The sequence below is a fragment of the Ctenopharyngodon idella genome, chromosome 14 (assembly GCF_019924925.1).
Source record: "Ctenopharyngodon idella isolate HZGC_01 chromosome 14, HZGC01, whole genome shotgun sequence".
NCBI classification, from domain to species: Eukaryota; Metazoa; Chordata; class Actinopteri; order Cypriniformes; family Xenocyprididae; genus Ctenopharyngodon; species Ctenopharyngodon idella.
This window is the reverse complement of record NC_067233.1, coordinates 11702760-11724876: the sequence shown is the minus strand read 5'-3', so window position 1 is coordinate 11724876 and position 22117 is coordinate 11702760. Positions and strand designations below refer to the sequence as shown.

General features: G+C 37.3%; 1 protein-coding gene across 4 annotated transcripts; it reads left to right on the top strand.

Moving 5' to 3' along the window:
• Positions 1-1404: 1404 nt before the first annotated feature.
• Positions 1405-22033, top strand: csnk1a1 (casein kinase 1, alpha 1). 4 transcript variants are annotated; one of them, XM_051860943.1, is made up of 11 exons: positions 1406-2061; positions 2421-2527; positions 6851-6977; positions 7060-7158; positions 9474-9557; positions 11249-11388; positions 13487-13565; positions 13995-14069; positions 14531-14637; positions 14850-14962; positions 20427-22033. In XM_051860943.1, the coding sequence occupies exons 1-11, from the start codon at positions 1939-1941 to the stop codon at positions 20432-20434; spliced, it is 1062 nt and encodes a 353-aa protein (XP_051716903.1). In that variant the 5' UTR covers positions 1406-1938; the 3' UTR covers positions 20435-22033. The 4 variants fall into 4 exon arrangements, with proteins under 4 accessions (XP_051716902.1, XP_051716903.1, XP_051716901.1 ...); XM_051860941.1 differs by having other exon boundaries at positions 14850-14998; XM_051860942.1 differs by lacking the exon at positions 20427-22033 and having other exon boundaries at positions 1405-2061; positions 14850-15003.
• Positions 22034-22117: the final 84 nt, after the last annotated feature.

Genomic DNA, 22117 nt, shown 5'->3' with positions numbered 1-22117 from the left:
TTTCTTTAAATAAATTAATCCATTTGCCAAGGATGCATTAAATTCATCAAAAATGTCAGTAAAAAACATTTATAATATTTCAAAAGATTTCTATTTCAAATAAATGCTGTTCTTTTGAACTTTCTAATCATCAAAGAATCTTGGGAGAAAAAAAAAAGTTATCACGGTTTTCACCAAAATATTAAGCAATGCAACTGGTTTGAACATCGATAATAATAAATGTTTTTTGAGCATGCTCCAAATCAGCATATTAGTATGATTTCTGAAGGATCATGTGACACTGAAGAATGGAGTAATGATGCTGAAAATTCAGCTTTGCCATTAGAGGAATATATTTTTAAATATATTAATAAAGAAAACAGCTATTTTAAATTGTAATGATATTTCACAATATTTATGTTTTTCCTTTTTACTGTCCTATTTTCAAAATCTGCATGGGATTCACATATGCAGTCATTACTCATTTGCTTTACTTTGTTGATGGCCTCCTATTAGTTTAGAGAAGCTTTTTGTTTTCTGAATGTGCTTTTTATAGTGAGTTATGATAAGTAAATCTTATGTTGTCCAACTTGTCTTGAAACCTTCAATCAAGAGATTAGGTAATAATTCATCAGTTTGATGAGTAGTCAAACAGAACTAAAACTATAATTAAAAGGGATGTGTGCAATAACTTCATTGAAAGAAACCTTTAAAGGGATAGTTCATCCAAAAATAATTTACTCACTGTCATGTAGTTCTAAACCTTTAAGACTTGAATGGATGGTTAGCAGAATGTCAAGGATGGTCAGTCTAAGTAACCATTATTTTAATGTCATCTCTTTTTTTCATAACAAGAAAGCAACTGGTGACTGCCTTAAAAACTCTTTTTGTGTTCCGGAAGAAAGAAAGTCATACAGTGTCGAAAAATCATGAGGGTGAGCACATGACGACTAAATTTACCTTTCTGGTGAACTATGCCTTGTTGGCATATCTCATTAAACCTCACTAGGTGGCATCAGCGAACCATGAAGCGCAGGTAATCAACGCGCGTTACCGTGCACAGTCATCGCGAGACGTGTAAATATTGAACATGTCAAACCAGTACGAACTACTTTTATGCTGCCAACGACACAAATATAAAAGAAATACCCAATAAATGCCTCTAATAATAGACAGAATGTATTTATATTATGTCGGTCATTTATATTATGATAGTAGATCTCATTTTTAATAATTTCTGTGTCATAATTATTGATGTATAATATAAAGCAGCTCCCTTAATTTAAAAGAGCTTAAGTAGGGCACTGACTTTACAATAAACATCCCCAAATTCCCGTGCGCGCCCTCGAGTTTCTCACCCCTTATTCCCGCAGCCTCGCTGACATCACGCGTGAACCCCTCCCCTGCCCGCGGCGGCGCGCTTTAGCGCGGTCTCGTTCCTCTCTTCAGATCAGCAGAATCTGTTCATCCCGAGACGGACAAGATGGCGAAGTGAGTGGGTTGCGCTTTGAGAAGAAAGCAGCGACTCACATAATTTCTTCAACATTAAAACGTCGGTTGCCTTGATGTACGTTCGAATAAGCGGGAAAGCGCTTCTTTAAGAAGAAAAATCGCTCCTCATAGCGAGGTGATTCGAAGAGAGCGTCGAGGACATCGACTCCGTGTCCTTTCAGGCTAAGCTGCTAGTCAGCTATTCGGGGAATTGCTCAAGAGAAAAAACAGCCTCAACCTCAGGGGAAATAGTCTTGTTTTTTTTTTTTTTTTGTGTCGAGGCAGCAAAACTCCTATTGAAACCAATGTCCGTTATCATCTCCTTTTCGGCGTTGTGAGTTGTTAAGGACACAGCTAGTGAGACCCGTTTTAGGCGAGCTAGCATTGTTTCTACTGGACTGAAGAAGAGAAAGCAGCCTGAAAACCTCACCCGTTCACACAGTTTCAGAGTAACTCGGATTTTAGGACATGGCCAGCAGCAGTGGCTCTAAAGCCGAGTTTATAGTCGGTGGAAAATACAAGCTCGTTCGTAAAATCGGATCCGGATCCTTCGGTGACATTTATTTGGCAATCAACATCACAAATGGCGAGGTAAAGATGAAATGGATGTTTAATTCATGTGATGAATGTCTGGGATAAGAAGATTGAGGGGTTTATACATATGTCCAGCTCATCACATCTGATTACCTGGACACACTTCATATGGCCACTGAAAAATATAGTTTGTATAGTCTCGAAAGATTACAATATTTGTATGACTTTTTATGAGGGTTTACTGTTTGTGGGAAGTCAATCAACCATGTATCATTGCGGATTTTAATAGAAATGGAAGGTTTCCTAGATCAACTACTAAAGTGGGCTCTCAAATACTGAACTAATTTTCAGTCCTTTGCAAAAAAAATAAATCTATATGTAGATAAATAATATCACTTAATTTTGAATATTTTCAGGAGGTAGCTGTGAAATTGGAATCACAGAAAGCCAGACACCCTCAACTCCTATATGAAAGCAAATTGTACAAAATTCTCCAGGGAGGAGTCGGGATCCCACACATTAGGTGAGTACAGATGACTTATTATACGTGAAATTATAATCTGTTTTAATTAGATGGGGTAGCTGGACTAGTTTTATCTGGTTGAAAGACTAGCATGAGATCGAAAGCAACAGTCGAGTACAAAGTACACGTCCATCTACGTGTAATATCTACATCTACGCACAATACTTGTCTTATTAGATCATCCAATTCTGTGTATATACTTTTATTTATCGTTTTTTTTTATTTACTTATGATAGTGTCGACATGCTAACTAGCCCGTTCATTAGCACTAGCGTTTCTATGAAAGAACTGTGGTGAAATATATCTTTATAAACCTTGTGTTCTGTATAATGTATATTATTATAGTGTAATGAATGAGATTTGATCACGAAGTGTGTGTTTGTGCGTTGCTGAGTAATGAGTAATGAGCGAGTGGGAAATGGCCGCTGCTCTTTTGTTGTGTTTGTTCAACATGTCCTCCCTCTCGATCAGAAAATGGCGGATGAGGGAAAACAAGTTTCAGGGCCTAGTGCGACTGCTACTCTCTTCTCAAGGTGACTGAGCCATACGAGCGATGATATTAGTTTTAGAACGCATTTATAATTGTATAAAAGAGCCCATCTTTGACAGGATGCTTTCAATAACTGATTCTAGATGTATATTTGAATAAAGCATAGTGACTGTTTTGGCTTCACACAAAATGGGTAGAGGTTGTAACGTATGTTTTCTAAGTTTGCATGTTATCAGTGAAGGTAAATGGCGTCATTCTTTTCACAATCTGAGTGAAATCCCCTAACAGGTTGAGGTGTCTTGGTAGTTGAGTTAGTGTACTGATTTTTCTTGGCTGTTTTCTTACGCAGTTATGTTGGGCTTTTATAGTCTCTTGGTATTGTCATATATTAACTAATTTAAACCCTTATCCTGGGACATTTGAGATCCTGAGGGATGAGTGGGCCTAATCTTTCATAAATCTACTCCAAGTAACTTGGCATAAAAACGTAAACCATTTTTATCTAAAAGTAACATCAGTTTTCTGTGAGAAGGTTACAAACACTAGGTAGATGTTGATCTGTTACGTGGCGTTTTCATGGAAGATGCAAAGTGTAAAATGAAAGGAAAAAAGAGCAATGTTTCGAGTATGTTCACGTTAATTACCCTGGTGCCCAGAAAGATAAGTCTTTATCTACTTTCAAGTTTTTTTTTTATATTATTATTCTCAACCTTCCCCTCTTGGCTCTATCAAGCCGAATTGCTATGGTAATTATGCATTAAAAATTAACTTTGCTGCAGGCATTGTCGATGGAAAAGGCTGGCATTACCTGCAGACACAAACGTGACTAATAACGTGTGACCAATAACACTATTAATTTATTGAATATTTCTATTAAAATTGTTTAATATTTCTATCATGAAGAGTAGGTTTTTCACAATAATAATTTGCATGGCCAAATCTGGATGGGGAAATCTGTGGTCCTTGCACATTTCCTGATTGCCTTAATTCCTATTCAAATGACTTGATTTTGCCAATGAAAATTCACTGAACAACAGCAAATGTAGGCTAACTGCACCTCAATTTCTTGCAACGTGATTTCATAACGTGTTTGCTGTGAACTGCGGTTTCTTTTCCTAAAGTTGTCATAAATGCTTCACTAGCCATGGTTTTTGTTGGCCATTAGTTTCTCATTTCATTGTAGACCGTAATATATCATTTAGTAAACTAATCTAGCCGACAGAAGGTTTCCTTGGGTAATAATAGTATGAATACAAATGCCCTGCCTTTGCCACCAATGAACTGCCATTACAGATTGCATTTAGGTGTCCATTTCTATGGCATCTCATGCTGACAGCAGCTTGGCTGATTAGAAATCTGAACTCTACCATAGCTAGTTATTTAACCCTGTGCAGTTAAGAGTTAGGTAACCCCTGTAATGGTTGGATGGATTTACCAAGCACTTTTAAGGACAAGACCATAAAAGCAGCCATTAGTTATAACTAAAAAGCATAGCATATTAAACTCCCCTCTATTTACTCTATTGTTTTCAGGCTATGTGTAATTTAGGTTATTTATAATTATTGGATTGAATGGGGAAGATACTAGTTTTATGTTTCTCATCTTTTTGTGCTATTTTGGCTTAACCTAGTTTTTAATGAATGAATAAAAGTTTCCAGCAGAAAGGATGTGTAAACGTACTGGTTTCAGTCACTAGTTACTAGAGCTGGGAAAACCTGCCATACAAGATCTCCCTCCCCCACACTCCCTAAAACCACTCACTGCCTTTGCTAATGAAAGAAAAGAGCTTTGTGTGCTCTTCAAAGTCTTTTATGTAAGCTCAATCACAAGAAAGTGTCTCCGCACTTTAAGCGCATATTTTTACCCCAACACCTCTGTGATTAATAAACAGCCTTGTGTTTGAAGTTAAAATGTTCAGGCAAACTATATGGTTTTGTTCAGTTTCCCCTTAGTTTTGCTTTGAAAAGAGGAAATGAGTGTCCCACAGAGAGGCCTGTAGTTTCCGTAAGCAAGAGATTACTGTTTGCTATGAACTTCTGTAACCACTGTGAATAACAGTAAACTTGTTAAACATGAGGATTTTTTTTTTTTTTTTTTTTTTGAGTTGTTTGTAGTATACATTGCAGTATTTTTGTTTTTAACTTATGGGACAACTTTCCTAATCTTCCATTATTTCTGTTTTTGCTTTTGTATTCTAGGTGTCGCTAAGAAAAATACATACACGTTTGTAAATTATCCTGAGGGAAAAAAAAAAAAAAAAAAAAAAGCCTAAAACTGAATATCAGCTAAAACAGTGTTCACTGATTTTATACAAGCAGTTAGCATGGATGCGATTGCATCCTAGGGCCTCTTTACACCTGGTCACTTCATGCGTTTTCTCTGATTGGATAGCTATCAGATTGTGAAAAAAAACAAAACAAAAAAACAGGTCTAAATGCCCTCCAAAAAGCATTCGAGACTTTAAATTTGATCACTCAAACTTTAGAAAGTGGTCTGTGACTCATTCCAGATGAAACTGGACAAGTGTAAATGCATCTGGTTGTTGAAACCACATATGTAAATTTTACTCCCAAAATGTTAAAAAATAAACGTGTGAAAACGTGTTTTAGGCTATATGACATGTTAAAGCCAGATATGACAGTGCTACAACACGCATCGCCACAGATGAGTAGCTGATTATCTCTTCGGCAAGCCAACGTGCGAACTGCCGCAAATGAAACAAAGTAAGTCGCAGACGCTCAACACAATCATTTTCATTTAAAGTAGTGAGACTAAATGATCTTACCTGTGCTGTTGCTGCGCTCACTCCTGTTTTGGTCTTTGATCTTGAAATTGGCTCATGATAAATAAAATGCAGCTCATATGTTGCTTTCGTTGACGTAAACACCGTCAAATTTGCGTAGTGTGGGAATTAAAGATCGTATTTATATTTGTTTTGCGGAGACACATTTATGTGGCCAAGTGTAAATGGAACTGTTTTAACAAATCAGATAACTGTCTGATCAGTAAAAATACTTGAAGTGACTTGGTGTATACAGGCCCCTAGATAAAAGCATCACAAGGATTAGGAGCCAGTTTGTGGTTCAAAGTACATTTTGTATTGTGAAATGGTAGATGTTGGTTTGCTGGCATAGACGGCCAAATGGGCACTAGTCTACTGCTGCACCTTGTCTCTCCACAATACCTCTTTGTTTGGGAGACTCTCTAGCATGATGGTTGCTTGGCGACTGCTGTAGCAATGTGTTCACTAAATGTGTGACTCTTTTGAACCTCCACCTGCTGAGCTGTGTGTCTGAGTACTGGTTGTCAAAGCTTCACTAATATTTTTAAGAGCCACTTGGTTGATTCTGTGCAGGCTTTTGGCATGAACGGTTTAAGCACTGTCCTAATACTACACGTTTGTTTGTTTTTTGTCCTGAGGGGTCCCATCAATGCTAGAAGTGTCTAAAGTGGTTGGTTAAAGACTAGTGTCACATGCTATATAGTTGTTACTGCGGACGCTACAGTCATGTCACCAAGCTGGATATATTAGATGCCATTGTCCAGAGGGTGTGCCGCAAAACTCTAGCACTTCCTTAACTGATAAGATTCATGCTTTATTGTCTCAATATAGCTTAGTTAGCTATGTTCAATTTTAACAGTGTTTTAATTTAATTGTAATTTGCTTGTGCTAAAATCTCATCTTGTAAACTTGAGCAAAGTGTCATGCATCACTGAATTGATTTGAAGGATCAGCTCTTTTTGAGAGAAGCACAACTTTTCATCATTGTAATAATTGTCATGCAATCCTGAGTGTCGTCTGTTGTTCATGGATATTTGATACTGTTTTTCAGGTGGTATGGCCAAGAAAAGGACTATAATGTCCTAGTGATGGACCTGCTGGGGCCAAGTCTGGAGGATCTCTTTAACTTCTGTTCCCGCAGATTCACAATGAAAACTGTCCTAATGCTTGCAGATCAGGTAATGATGGGTTAACTGGCTTATAATAACATATTGAATGGTTTTGTGGCACGATCTTAACCTGGTCGTTTTGCTTTCACAGATGATCAGCAGAATCGAATATGTGCACACAAAGAATTTCATCCACAGAGATATCAAGCCAGACAACTTTTTAATGGGTATTGGCCGTCACTGTAATAAGGTAAACTTTCACCATTTCCTTATTTAAAAAAAAAGACAGTCTGATTTAAGTGACATGGAGGATTGACTGCAAATAAAACTGCAGATCACTAAGGTTTCCTGTTACATTGGGACTTTCTCATGGGCGAACACTGGCTTGAGAGCCTGTGATAGTTACGTTTGATGCCGCTCTGCTGATTCGGGATGGCTGGGTTGTACAAATAATATTAGGTGGAAAATTTTAGGATCAGATAAATAAAACCGCAGTGAGTCCTTAGACACAATGTTTACAGCTTAACTTATTGATGGTTTGAGAATCACCTGACGTTGGGCTGTGGACATCTGTGGACATGGATTGTATGTCTTTCACTCCTCAAATGGAACTTGTGCATGATATGTGACTAGTGGTTGTTGTTGTTTTCCTTTTTTTTTTAATTTATTTATTTTATTTATTTTTTTTAATTTTTTATTTCTCCCTACGACTGAGAGCCTTTGAAGTCCTTTGCACAGTTTTATTTTTCTCCATTCAAATGTGCAGAAGTTGCCTGATTTGTATTTTGTTTCAGATAACTCGTAATTTTGAGCCCTTGCAGACAGGCAACATTTGGCAAAGTTAAAGCATCATCTGCAAAATAAAACAATGACCTTCCAGCTCTGATGGTCGTCTAACAGTTCAGATCAGTTTCCACTACAAATTCTGGTACTGTTTGGTACTTCAGTGAAGCCTGTATTACCATTTTTGGCAGTGCTGTCTGGAATAAATGTTTACCATTGTGTGTCTGTGTGAATGCCAGCCTCAAGCTTTTATTTTTATACATACACATGAAATCGTCACCTTTTTCACTAAAACTCTGGATGCACACGCTCTGCTTTTGGATGTGTAGCTGTTGACATCCACCCTGGGAAAAAAAAAAAAAAATATCATAGTTAAGAAGTGCAGTGTACTCAGCCGACTTGAAGATCTGATTTATCTATTGCTTTGCAAACCCCACTGTCCTTTGGTGAGGAATCAAAAGGCCTATCAGCTTGCATTATCCACTGCTCTCTGCTTACATCTCTCATATGATCATTACCACTCTTGATCCAGCCCCCAGTAAAAAAATTTCAAGAATAACACCGTTAGCTTGGGGAAAGAGTAAAGCATGAGGACATGTCTTGACCAAGAATGGCGCAGGCCAACAGGTGACATCAGTTCAACACACGAGTAAGTCTAAAAATGGAAGTGTTTAAAAGAATTGTTAATGTTTCATGCAGTTATATTTTCCTAGATTTACTTAGAAAGTTCAGATCCAAATATTCCTGCATATAAAAACTATGCTTTGCCGCAAGTTTGAAATAGTCTCCTCACACACTCCCCCACTCTCCTGTCACATTGCGGATAACCGTACTCAGCTCGGCACCATTGTAAACTAATGGCTTGTTTTGTTGCTTTACCCTGGGCTGCTCTATTGAACTCTCCAATGTCACTTCCACCGAAGCTGTCCCATCTTGTCTTTTTATAACTAAACTAAAACTGTTTTTTGCAATAACATGTAGGTTAAGTCATGCACCTCTTAAACTGCACGCATTTTTTGTTTCGTTTTTTTGTTAGAGCTTGATCCCTACCTGATTTGGCCTTTCCACATGCCAAAGTATTCTAGCCTCTTCCTTACTGTAGGTGGTCCAATGATCTGTTAAACACGAAATGCAATATTTATCCTTCACAGGAGTTTAAAGGGGTGGGGCTGTTTTGGTTGGTTGCATTTGTTCTCAAAGCTTCTCATGCCTAATTTTAAAAACAAGTGCCCATTGTAGTGAATGGCCTTTTAGAGTTTGCCCTTCTTAACCCTAGTTGTGCCATTTGTCTTATTCGCCTCATGCTAAGGTGGACTTAGCTGTTAATTACTCTATGGCACAGCTAGTGTTAAATGCTGCCGAATGTTTATGGATAAAGCCTTGGCAAAGTCAAAAAAGAGAATCAGGCTTGGGGGGACAATTGGTATAGATGACATGAAGAACACTGGGTTGGGCGGCCAGAGGTGCCATGTACAGTTTGCCTCTGTGGCTCAAGAGCCGATGAGGCAAGCCGGCCCTGCATTATATGGTCTGAAATAAAAACAACTATCGCTACTATGTGAGCCTGGGCTTATGGGAAGATGTCTGCCATTAGCAGAGCCTCCTCTGAGTTTGAGCTAGGAAGCTTGCTGGTGGATGGAGGATTGCCTTAGGCTTTCTCTTCCCCTCCCTCTGCTCCTTCTCGCGTTCTTTTTCTGAGCCTTGGTGTTGCCTGTCTGCGCTGGCCGTGTGCGGTTGTCAGCAATACTGTTTGATGCACTGCACCCTCTATTGTCTGTTCAGTGTTTAGAATCTCCAGTGGGGAAGAGGAAAAGAAGCTTGGCTGTTAGTTCTTCTCAGGATCCATCTTTCTCAGGATTAAACCAGGTCTGAAACCACAACCACCTCCTAATCGCCCAAAATTGTTTTATTTTTTTCCTTTTGGAGTTCTTTATCCCATTTAATTTTGATTTTCAACAATAACCATTAACGTTTGTTGGCATTAAACCAGACACACATGCTAAACAGAACTAGAGATTAAACTCTTAATCTAGATTGAAGGGATCTCTGTACAGGCAGGTGAAGGACTTGTCACTTTGAGAGAAAATAGGATGTTTGTTCTCAGTCCTAGTCAGTTCTAAAATTATTCTGTCATAACATGATAATTTTCCCTTACTTTATCCTTGATTTTCAGTGCTAATGATGTATTTGGTGTAGGAGAATTTACTGTGTTCTGTTTAAAGTTGTTGGTGATCGACAGTGCCCAGTGCTTTTGTGACTTGTAATCAAAGACTTTGTGACAGAATAATTTGATTGGCCTAATTTCACTGCATTGGGTGCTTGTTCTTGTTGCAGAACACATCTTTCAATTTATCAGCCGTGCTTTGTGGCACTGAGGCTTGTTTTTCTAATCCAGCCATCTAACATTGGACTGTGCTGTCAGAATGTTGCCTAGCTTGCAGCCATTTGCCCAACAAGACGCATGAAAACTGTGGCCTGGTATTGACAGGGTTGATCCTTTTAAACACTTGCTCTTTAAATTGTTGCATGTGTTCTTGTCCTGAGATATGTGTTTATGCTTATTTAAATGTTCAGTTCAGCTAAATAAAATGGAATATAACATTTGGTTCTCAGCTCCTAAAATCTAAGATTGTCTTTGGGCATCACAGCTATTTGTAGTCATCTTCAGAGCACTGACAGGCAGTTAAAATGGCAAAATATTAAATGTTTGCATGGGTTTTCAAAGTGATAGCCAAGTACTATTTCAGAGGAGAAGAGATCTTGCATAATTTGAGAATCATTTTGGCCAAAAACACGTATTTAAGGTTCATGATACAAAATTGTTTTCCATTGCTGGGGGTGCTCTTTCAGGTGTCTCTGCTGCAGTGTTGTTTTCCAGGGTATTGTTTTAAAAAAAGAAGTTGGTGAACAAAATGTAAATCATAATGTATTTGGATTTCTAGTAAGCCTTGTTTGTGTGAACCACTTTTCTCCTGACTTGACCTTTAATAGAAAGGTCCAAGCGGAATTTCATGTTTGGCGTAACTAATTGCCTTGACAAGAGGAAATACGTTTCAAATCCCTAGTTGAGCCAAGCAAACAGTGGCACGGCTGAGTGGATACGTTACAATATGGCTGCTGCCTCAGTAAAAAAACAGTTGGGTGAGGCGCTCTTGCTGGGACTGCGGGCTGTAGGTGTGTGTGTGTGTGTGTGTGTGTGTGTGTGTGTGTGTGTGTGTGTGTGTGTGGGACACTTGATCTGACTGGCTTTCCACTAATGAGAATATTTCAGTCAATGACAGGCTCTTAGAGCTGACTCTTACATCGCTGCTTGGATAAAGGGTGTGTTTCCTTTCCCAGTAAGCTTCATTTGCGTTGTAGACTCTGACCCCTTCGCTTTGATTACAGCCGCTGGATGTGATGTTTTTGTTCTGAAGTCCAGGTAATAGGTCAGACAGCACACAGAAGTTGGAGGAAAATTAAAAATGATTTTGCGGAATCAGTGATTTTTCTTGTTTAGAGTTAGTTTTAAAAATTAAATGTCAGTGTTTGTGCCTCTTTTTACTTTATTTATATAGTTGTTCCTCATCGACTTTGGTCTGGCCAAGAAATACCGAGACAACAGGACACGACAGCACATACCCTACAGAGAAGACAAAAATCTCACAGGCACAGCTCGCTATGCCAGCATCAACGCACACTTGGGCATCGAGCAGAGGTGAGTGCTCCTGCCTGAACATCCTTTATGTGACCTTCAGTTGTCAATTTATTATTTTTGCTCATTGTGATTGAAATGGTTAAATTTCTGTCAAATTATTCTGGTAATAGATTTTATCTATTATTAATACTATCAAATTGGAAAAATGTGAAATCTACAAAGTTTTTGAACTGTACTGTACACTACTGTTAAAGTTTTGGGTTGGTAAGTTTTTGAAAAGACTCATGATCACCAAGTCTGAATTAATCAAATACAGTAAAAACTGTAATATTGAGAAATATTCTAACAATTTTATTGAAATGTTTCTATTTTAATTAGGGGTGTAATGATACACTTATGTCACGACTCAATACGATTCACGATGCTGAACTTGCAATTCAATGCTATTGCAATACTTTAAGCCATAATAAAGAGGGTTATATTATTATACCTTCTAAGACATATGATAGCAAGTTAACAAAAAATGTAGTGTTGATTTTAAAAATGCTAAATTTGGTATGGACTTGGGGGGGGTGGATTTGAATAGGCTTGGACTTTGTCCTCCATGCACAGGGCAATGATGACACCAGAATAAAAATATTCATGATTCTGAACCTGAAAATACAGAATAACTTTACAAACACATACTTTTTTTTTTTTTTTTTTTTTATACTGGTAAAGCAGATGGACCCACAAATAAACCTCCATTGCATTATTATACATTATATACAACATTAAAGGATTAGTTCACCCAAAAATGAAATTTCTTTAATTACTCACCCTCATGTCATTCAAAACCTTTAAGATGACAACATCATGACCAATTTATAAGGCCCAGAAAGGTAAAGACATCTTTAAAATAGTCTATGTGTTTACAGTGGTTCGACCTTAATGTCATGAAGCGATGAGAGTACTTTTTGTGCACAAAAACAAATTATTCAACAATTTCTTCTCTTCCCTGTCAGTGTCCTACGTTGTTTACATTGTAAACACAGTGCAGTGCTTCCAGGTTCTTCCTCAGAATGCCGACTCTGTATTGGCTGATGCTGTACACGAGCAACACGACACATGCGGGTGATGCTGGCGCAGGAGCTGGCCAATAATGAGCCGGCTTTCTGATGTAGAACCCGGAAGCGATGCACTGTTTACAACTTTAAATATCAAAATGGCTATTCCCAAATTTATTAGTACATTCAAAAGTTAAAATTCTCCATTTTCACACCACGTCATGTGTGTTGTAAATCTGTTCGTCTTATAAAGAAAATGTGTCTCTTCACAAGACTTGGATTTGGATTAGACTGCTTGATTTATTGTTAGGATGCCTTGGACCTTTCTTGGATCTTTTAAGTTTTAGGGGAATTGACTTTAATGGAAAATATCTTAATTTGTGTTTGGAGATGAGCAGAAATCTTATAGGTTTGAAACGACATGAGGGTGAGTACAGGATGACAATTAAAATTTTGGGGTGAATTCTAATTTATAAATGGAGTATTTATAAATTAGGTACTGTGTCTCAAATCATATCGTTTACACCGATACATATCACATTTTTCTAGCGTGATATCTCGATATAATGTATTGTTACACCTCTAATTTTAATACATCAAGTGTAATTTATTCTTTTGATGGCAAAGCAAAATTTTCAGCATCATTACTCAATGCTTCAGTGTCACATGATCCTTCAGAAATAATTCTAATGTGCTGATTTTGTGCTCAAGAAACATTTCTTCTCATCAGTGTTGAAAACCGTTGTACTGCTTAATATTTTTTGTGGAAACCATGTGTAGTTTTTGTTGAATGTTCAAAAGAACAGCATTTATGTTTGCATACTTGCTGAATAAAAGTGTTTTCTTTGCAAAACGCTTACTGAGCCTTTAACTCTGAAGCCTTTTGCAAGAACTAGCTGCACCTTTAATTCACGATCGTGACATTTGTGATTGATAGGCTTTGCTTGCTTGCCCTTTGCTGGAGGAGTGGCATGTCAGTGGTCAGCGAGTTAATTTAAGGGTGCTTTACTGTATTTTAAACATTTAAGTTTGGGTTTTTTTTTTAAATGATCTGCCCCTCAGACATGCTTAAAAGCCCTTTGGCTTGACTTAATCTTATTTCGGCTTAACAGTCGTCGAGATGACATGGAGTCACTAGGATACGTGCTGATGTACTTCAACAGAACCAGCCTGCCATGGCAGGGACTGAAGGTAAGCAGGACAGAATGCAAGTTTTCATTTATAATAGCTGGATTTTAGATTGGATCACACAGGATGTCTTGTATGGATTTCTTTTTGAAAAGCATGCCAGTGACTTTTTTTTTTACTGTATAAGGTTTGAATATAGGACATGTTAAATATGGATGTTTAGAAATGCTGTCTATATGTAATTGGAGTAGGTTAATGGCTGTTAATGTGACTGAATATTGCTATTGCGTCTTTCTTTTACTGCACAGGGAAAAGCCTTAAAAGAATGAACTAAAAATTGCTAGGCACTATGAAACAGGCCAACAGGTGGTGCCTAAAAAAGTGCTGTAAATCTTTCAGCTGGGTTATTTATGGTCCCCAGCACTGGGGCTTGCACACTGATGAACAGTTAGTACCAGATCGTAGTATAACGTTTTAACTTTTTACCCACAGGCTGCCACAAAGAAACAGAAGTATGAGAAGATTAGTGAGAAAAAGATGTCGACCCCTGTCGAGGTGTTGTGTAAGGTATGTGAAATTCTACATCCACACAGCAAGGCTTTTCAAAGGTGTACACACATACTTTGCTTGTGGCACTACAAACATCTGCTCAGTTTCAATGTGGTGATAAAGTTCTGAAACTCCATGAGTAGTTACTTCCAGAACAGTATAAATATAAATTTCAAATGTCAGACCAAAAACTTAATTAACTTTAATGTTTGGATTAAATCTTCAAATCAAACAACTAGTAGCTTATAGGAAAGTTCTGATCCTATGTGCATTACTCACCAGGATTTTCTGTTCTACATGATTGTGATCTCAGACAGCCAGTTTACTGTAAACAGTGCTATCTATTTATTATAATACTAGGATATAAAAGTCACTGTGATTTTTGTTCGTTTCCCCAACCTTAAAAGGAGCAGGTTAGGTTGACCATGATATTTATGTAATTTTCTGCCTTTGTAACATGAGTTTGGCACTTTCTCTAGGGGTTCCCAGCAGAGTTTGCCATGTACCTGAACTACTGTCGTGGGTTGCGGTTTGAAGAGGCACCTGACTACATGTACCTGCGTCAGCTTTTCCGCATTCTTTTCAGGTGCATGAACAATTTCCTGCATTACCTCGACACTCCCAACTGGGCCAGAAACACTGACACATCCTAGTCACAACTTGTTTTCCACATCTTTGTTACCAGTAGAGGCTGTCACAATTTTGTAAAGGAAGTTAAGTCATGCAAATGGTTTGTATGGTTGTACTCACTCCTGCTTGTTTTTTTTTTTGTTTTGTTTTTTTTCTCTCTCTCTCCAGGACTCTGAACCACCAGTATGATTACACATTTGACTGGACCATGCTGAAGCAGAAAGCAGCACAGCAAGCGGCCTCCTCAGGGGGACAGGGGCAACAGGCACAAACCCCCACAGGCAAGCAAACTGACAAACCCAAGAGTAACATGAAAGGTTAGTAGCAAACAGCCAAGCGACGTTTTCAGCGCAAAAAACAGAGACACCAATTGCTTACATTTGTTTAAAAAAGAAAAAAAGAAAAAGAAAAAGTGGATTTGGAACATTCGCTCCCCAAAAAATTCATGAAACATAAAATGCAAAGAAACGGTGTTAGTTCAAGGATGCACCCCACTTGAGAGGAAAAAAAAAATTCAATTGGTATGTTTTGCAAAAGCAAAGACGTCCTTGGGAAATTTGACTACTAACTTTGTACCAAACAAAAAATGTCTATTCTTCTCTGGGACGAAGGGTTGGCTTCATAATCTTTTCTGTGAATGTCAGATAACCATCCCTTGAATTAACCCCTTTCCAAATGGGATGCTCTATTTGACAAATTTCTCCCAATCATTGTTCCTGGATCTAACACTTGTTAGTCTTGATTATAATGGTCTCTTCAGTACAAACATGGATATGTGGGAGTGATTTCTAACCACAGACTAACAAAGACCATGTCTTTTCCACATCTCTTTTTATCGACTCTTACTGTTCTATTCTAAATGTTTGGTGTTAAGGGAACTGTAATGGTGTGCTGTTATGTTCATGTGATGAATTGACAGTGATGTTTTTGTGATTCTAGTTGTGGATCTACTTTCCAGCAAAATACATAGCCTTTTCTAGGCATGTGGACCTGGAGTCGAGAGTGTTTTTTCTTTTTATTCCATCCATCATTTGTTTCCTAAGGCAGAACTGTTGACGAATAAAAGGGATGTTAATGAGCATATAGAGTCTTTCGCACTACATTAATAAGTAGCTCTGGTCAGATGGTGTAGGCTTTAATGTAGTCTAAATCTGTTGTGCATCTAATGCTGCAGAGTAGGCTTGACACGTAGAAGGGCACAGTTAGGTGGAAAAGCTGCTGTCGCTCCTCTTCAACTGCAGTGTCTTTTAGTGCCCTGTTAAAATCGGACTACAGTGGTATTCGGTCTGGGCTGCATAGTGTGTTAGGGTGTTTCTCACCATTAATGGTACATCTCAGTGGTTTTAAACATCTACATCATTCTACCTTGGAGTTTCCTTTGGCCCTTAAAATAGCATGTAGTCCTAAACTTTAGGGATGTGCCGATATGAGAATTTTGGCCAATAAGACTATTTATATTTGAAAGCTGATATCCGAGATATTAAAAGAATTCACAACATTTTTACAATAGTGTTCTCATATTTTTTTGTAGCCTATATGACAGGCTTGCGCTGCACATGTTGCACTTAATTGTATTTTCCTTTTTGATTTAATTCCAATCATATTTCAAGCAATTCAAAACCATCATGGCGAACAGTGCGCATCTGAAGAGTCTCAGCTGAAGGAAATCCATTATTTTTCCGTTTTAATATATCGGCAAAATTTTCTTATCGGGCTGATAACGCTAACATTAAAAATGAACACATATCGGTCAATACCGATATGGTGGCTGATATATCGTGCATTTCAACTAAATGTCACATCTGCAGACCTGATAAAACTGTGATGTCTGCTAGATTTTGTAATGTTGGCTTGCAAATACGTTTGTAGGTTGTGGGAATATATTCCAAACTAGATCAGAAATTTTCTATTTTGCAGTTGTGATATTTAAAGCATATCATGCTGTAATCATCTATATAATAGTGTATGGGATATAATTTTTTCTTACCCCTTCAGGCCTAAATGGCCACAGAGGACAGTGGGTTTAATATAGCAACTGTGCCGTCAACCCATGCAGGCAGCTTTTTCCCAGTTGAGCTTTGATCTATTTCCTCTGACGTTGTACGTGGCTTTCAGAGTCTTTTTCTTTTCAATCCCGTGGTTTACGTCATGTTCTTTGTTCATAAATGCACAGTGAAAAGCAGGAAGACTGTTTTACACTCAAGGTTCATCCTGAATTAAGGCAAAGAACAACTGCTGTTAAAAGTGGCTGGACTAAGAATAGCATTTGCTGATGAGGTGGTATTGGCCTAATCCTTTGTGCACGCTGTTTTAGTTTGATTGAACCCCATCCCCCCCCTTCAAAACCCAGGATGCACAATGTACCCTGCTTAGAAATATGCAACATTTAGATTGTGATAACTCCATCCATTCAAAGATTTAAACTTAGAGGCTCAGAAATAATGTCCCTTTAAGATGCCTTCACTGAATAGCAACAGCCAAGAATTTAAGTGGTGATGTTCAGGAGTTTTTTAGCTTGAAAGAACTTTATTTGCAAGGGATTGTTGGTTTCTTGGTTACCGGAGCAACTTTGTTAGTTTTGCAACAATGGAGACCCGGACCTTGCGCTGCTGTGTTATTGTGAGATTTGTCCTGAGAGTGCTCCGTCAGCATATTTCCTCACTGTTGATAAATGCAAACTTGTCAAGCATTTAATTTTCTTTTCTCTTCCCCTTCATTTTTTTTTTTTTTTTTTTTTTTTTTTTCTTTTTTCTCTCCATCCTCAAATGTTCCATTAGTGTCAAGGCTGTGGTAGCTAAATGTAACCATACTCTGCAAGTAGTAGCAGCATGATTAGTAGTAGCAGGTTTGGGTCATCTTTCCATTGTGGATTAGTTATAAATGACACAAGCAGTGACCTAAATGGGCGATGACTGCTTTTGAATTTTATTAGTTGTAAACTTTTTTTTTTTTTTTTTAAATTTAGGGAAACTAGTATATATTTTCCAAGCATGATCGATTTATTTTTCTCTATAGTAATGTTGCAGCTGTAGTGTTAAAATGACTCTTTAGATTTCCCTGTCCATATTATCCTGTTTGATCTTGTGCTCTGTTTGCCTGAGGCAAAAGCACATTGATTTTTAGAAGTTGAGAGTGCTGTGCTGGAAACATTTTAGCATACATCAAAGGTCTGTTTTTTGTTTGGTGGTGTATGTACATGATTTGAAACTCTAGGGCTGTCCCTGACTAAAGATTTTTTTTAGTTGACTAATTGCATGTTTATATTAATTTAATTACTTAAATATATACTGAGAATCCTAAACCATAATAAGCATTTAAAATATATATTATATATATATATATATATATATATATATATATATATATATATATATATTATATATATATATATATATATATATATATATATATATATATATATATTATAGGCGTAATAAAGCTTATTTCGCACTCAAGCGCGCATTAAGCTTGCCGCAAAGCACCGGCAAAAGTAATAATTATGAATGTGTAGGGAAAAAAATAGCAAGGAGACACGCTGAGTTTCAGTTCATTTTTGTGATGTGCTCCAGTTCAGGGAGACCGAGACAGCAGAAGGCGCATCCTGAATCCTGTGAGGATTTGGAAGAGAATTTTTGGAACAGAAATACTCCGTCATATGTCCAACTCATATTTTGAAACTTTGGCCATGCTTAGCATGAGAATCCAACTCTTTAACAGTGTAAATAATGTAGTTAACATGTGGATTCGATGACAACTTTTTGAGGTTACAAAAGTTATTTGGTTAAGATCAGTGAATGATTTTCTCTTAGTCTTTTGTGCTTTGGTTAGGGCTGTCACCTACGATTACTTTGGTAATCGACGATTTTGACAATTAATCAATATTTTTGTGGTTATAAAAATAGTCCTAAGCAAACAATAGCCTCTAAAATGATTTAGCACATATAATAGCAATGAGGCAATAACTTTAAAGCAAACATTAAAGATTAAGATTTTAGGCAAATTAATCTTTAATATTTGGCCACTTTATGATAGAAGTGCTATAGCCATTGTAATTTCTTGAACAAGAATATGTAGACAAAAACAAGCAAACTCAGGGTTTAAACTTTATTTTAAAATCGTGATGAACAACTGTTTGCATATTTAGAAACATTGATGTATTCTCCTGTGTTGGTGTAGGTTTAAAAATGATTTACCTTTACAAGTCTGATCAAATGGTGCACATTGCGTTCCCAGATAAGGGCGTTATAAGCAACCCAAACTCACAGCATATGCAGAGATAGAGTTTGAGACATGCTCCACGCATGTAAATAAGTTAATGTGGAGCAGCATTTACTGTGAACGGAGCCGCTCTGAGACACACATAACCTATATATATATATATATATATATATATATATATTAGTTAATGGATTCTTACGTGGAATGCGCCACTACTGGTATTTTGCCGGTTACTTGACACTGGTGAATTGCAATTGAGGATTTTTTATTTTTTTTATATATATAAATTGAGTACTCTTAATCGAGGAATCGTGACAGCCCTAGCTTTGATTTACAGCTAATACAAGGATCCAGTATAGTGCTGCACGTGTTTTCTTTCTCAACTGTTTGCGTTCACTTAAGACAAAACCGACTGGTTACACTGATATTTTGACAGTTTTTGTGTATTTTTAAGTGTAAGATGCGAAAGAGAACTCAATTCAGTATCGCGCACTGAGAGACTGCTCTCTGTGCACGCGCTTTGGATGTGTGCCGAATTGAGTTCTCTCGTGTCATGTTGTGCTTGAATGGTTTAAAATCGCATTAAAATGTAATCGGTAAGTGGAATCTGAAATGCTCTTATTGAATCCACGGATGGAAATTTTGAACCGGTTATAAAGTAGAACCGATAATCTGATTACATTTGATTTTCAGTTTCTGTAGCTGAACTTTCAGTTGTAATTGTTTGTGCTATTGCTAATTCGTTTGTTCTTATTTTATTATTGATGGTTTACTTGTCATTAATAATGTTTGAATTTATATTAATGTAGTTTTTGCTGTGGTAATTTTGTTAAAACCATAGGCAAAAGTTCCTTGCAAGTTTTCTTTAGGCTTTTTCAGTCAGTCATACAGGTTTGGAAGCAAAATAAAATTAAATCATTATTTGGACGGTCTATACCTTTAAATAGTATCCCTATTTGTGTGCTTTTTAAGGCTTCTAGCATGTTTTTGGGTATATTGTCATGCCCCCTCCTTACATTTAGCTCTTAACATGAAGGATTCTTGAAAGGACAGCTGCTTTGCTCTGAGCTGGTTTTATTTAACTGTGGGGTGGCTGATCGTGCAGCAGCTGACGTGGTTAAGGAGTCAGTCTGTTACAGTAGCATATGACTGAGTAACACAGCCATGTCATCATTAGTGAAAGTCTTAACTGCCCCGAAAACGCCCTCAGCACGCTCCGACTACAGTTATGCAGTCCTTCAGACTTAATGTGGAGTAAATGGTAAGCCTGGACTGTTGTAATGAAAGAGTTTATCCCCTTTGAGCCTCTGTGAGTTCGATGACATGAATGTTTTTCTGAGATGCTCTGCAGCAAGTCTCGACTTCACTGCAGAGAGGGACTGATGACTTCGCACTTTCTCTCTTCCAGGACTGAATAATGCTTTGACTGGGTTGGCCGCATTGATTACAGTAGCTCAACACCATTCAGCTCTGTGCCACCAACTCTTAACCCTCTCTTCTCTATCTATCTGTCTCCCTGTCTTGCAGGTTTCTAAGCATTAAGACAATGTAATGAAGCAGAGCAGAGTGGTCGTAGCAGGATTTGCCTTCCAATCACACCCCGGCATCTAGGATCAAATTCACCAGAACCTGCCAGGCACTGTGGGCAACCTTTTTCCTGTTAAAGAACTTTTGTTCCATATGCTATATATGTAATCGGTATATATAGATAAGATGCTCTGCATATATCTATATATTGGTATGTATATACTATATCCACACAGAGAGCAGGCTTGGAGTTGGAAGCTGTAGCCTTTTCTATTGTCCTGTCCCTTAAGACTTTTCGCCCCCTCCTTCTTTGAAATGGAAAACTGTAGAAAATGGGGATATCATTGTGCACATGCCAATATTTTCCCGAGTTTTCTCCTTCAGGAAAGCTGTTTGGGGTCCTTCCTGAATTCTTGGTTGCCCATCAGAGCAGTTTTGGCCCCCTTTCCCTTCTCATCGTCCTCTCGTCACCAGAGTGTGGCACGAACCCAGACACTCTTCTGTCAGAATGGAGACATTGAGACACATTTTCGTCCTTCAATTTATTTTTTTCTTCCTTTTCCTCGAGCAAAGTGAAACATCTGAGATTAAATGTTTTTTTTTTTTTGTTTTGTTTGTTTCAAATGTATCCAAATGATTAAAAAGGCAAACATTGGGTTTTGTTCTTTTCTAAAAAGGTAATTATGATTCTGCCTGCTGATATGTGCTAGAGAGCTTCTAATGTGAAGATTAAAAAAACATTCTAGTGACTACTAGGTTTCTCTTTAGAGCGCTGCATTAACTATATTGTACTTGGTATTCTGAAGTCTAAAAAATAAAAAAAGAATAAACTCCACAGAATCATATTCATTACAAATTAGGCATCACTCTGAACTAAACCTGTATGTTAATTGCTTAAATGAAAATTGTATGCATCGATGATCTGGGTTTTTTTTCTCTTTGGAAAATGTTCATGTTGATTGAGAAAGTAACCATTCGTATGATTAATTGCTATGATAGGCTCAATGTTCTGTTTTTTGAGAGAAAAATGTGCTCACTCCACCCTTCCCATTACCATTTTTATATGCATATATCTTTTTTTTTTTTTTTTTTTTTTTTTTAAATAAGAAAAAAAAAATATATACTTTTTTCAGTTTTATAGTTGTCTTTCCCTGTATTCAATTGATAATTTTGGGGAAAGATTTTTTTTTTTTTTTTTCTTTTTTTTCTTTTGTCCTTCATGTGGTGAAGCAGATCCTCTTGTAAAATATCTCTGGGACTTTCTCTCTGCAACAGTTTTTTGCTGCTGTTTGGTAGCGGTCTTTTGCTCATTTCCTTTTTCTTATTTTTTTATTGCAAAGAAAATGTTGGAGGGTTTCTTTTCTATATAGTTTTGGGTCTTGTAAGGCAAGAGCAGTTTTTTTTTTTGTTTGTTTGTTTTTTTTTTTTTTCCCTCAGCCTTTAGCCACGACAAATGCACACCAGTAACTTGGCGTTTTCTTTTTGTTTTTCTTCCCTCCAAACTGTCCCTCAGAACCAGCTTTAAGTACTTTACTGCTGGACGTTCTATAAAAGTGTAATTTATTCCCTTTTAGCATGTCAGAATAAATTAAAATGACTTCTCAGAACTGCTGTCCCAGTCTCTGTAATTTTACGAGAATTTTTTCCCCTCCCATTCCATTTATTCAGGTATCAGTCTCTAGTCTGCAAAA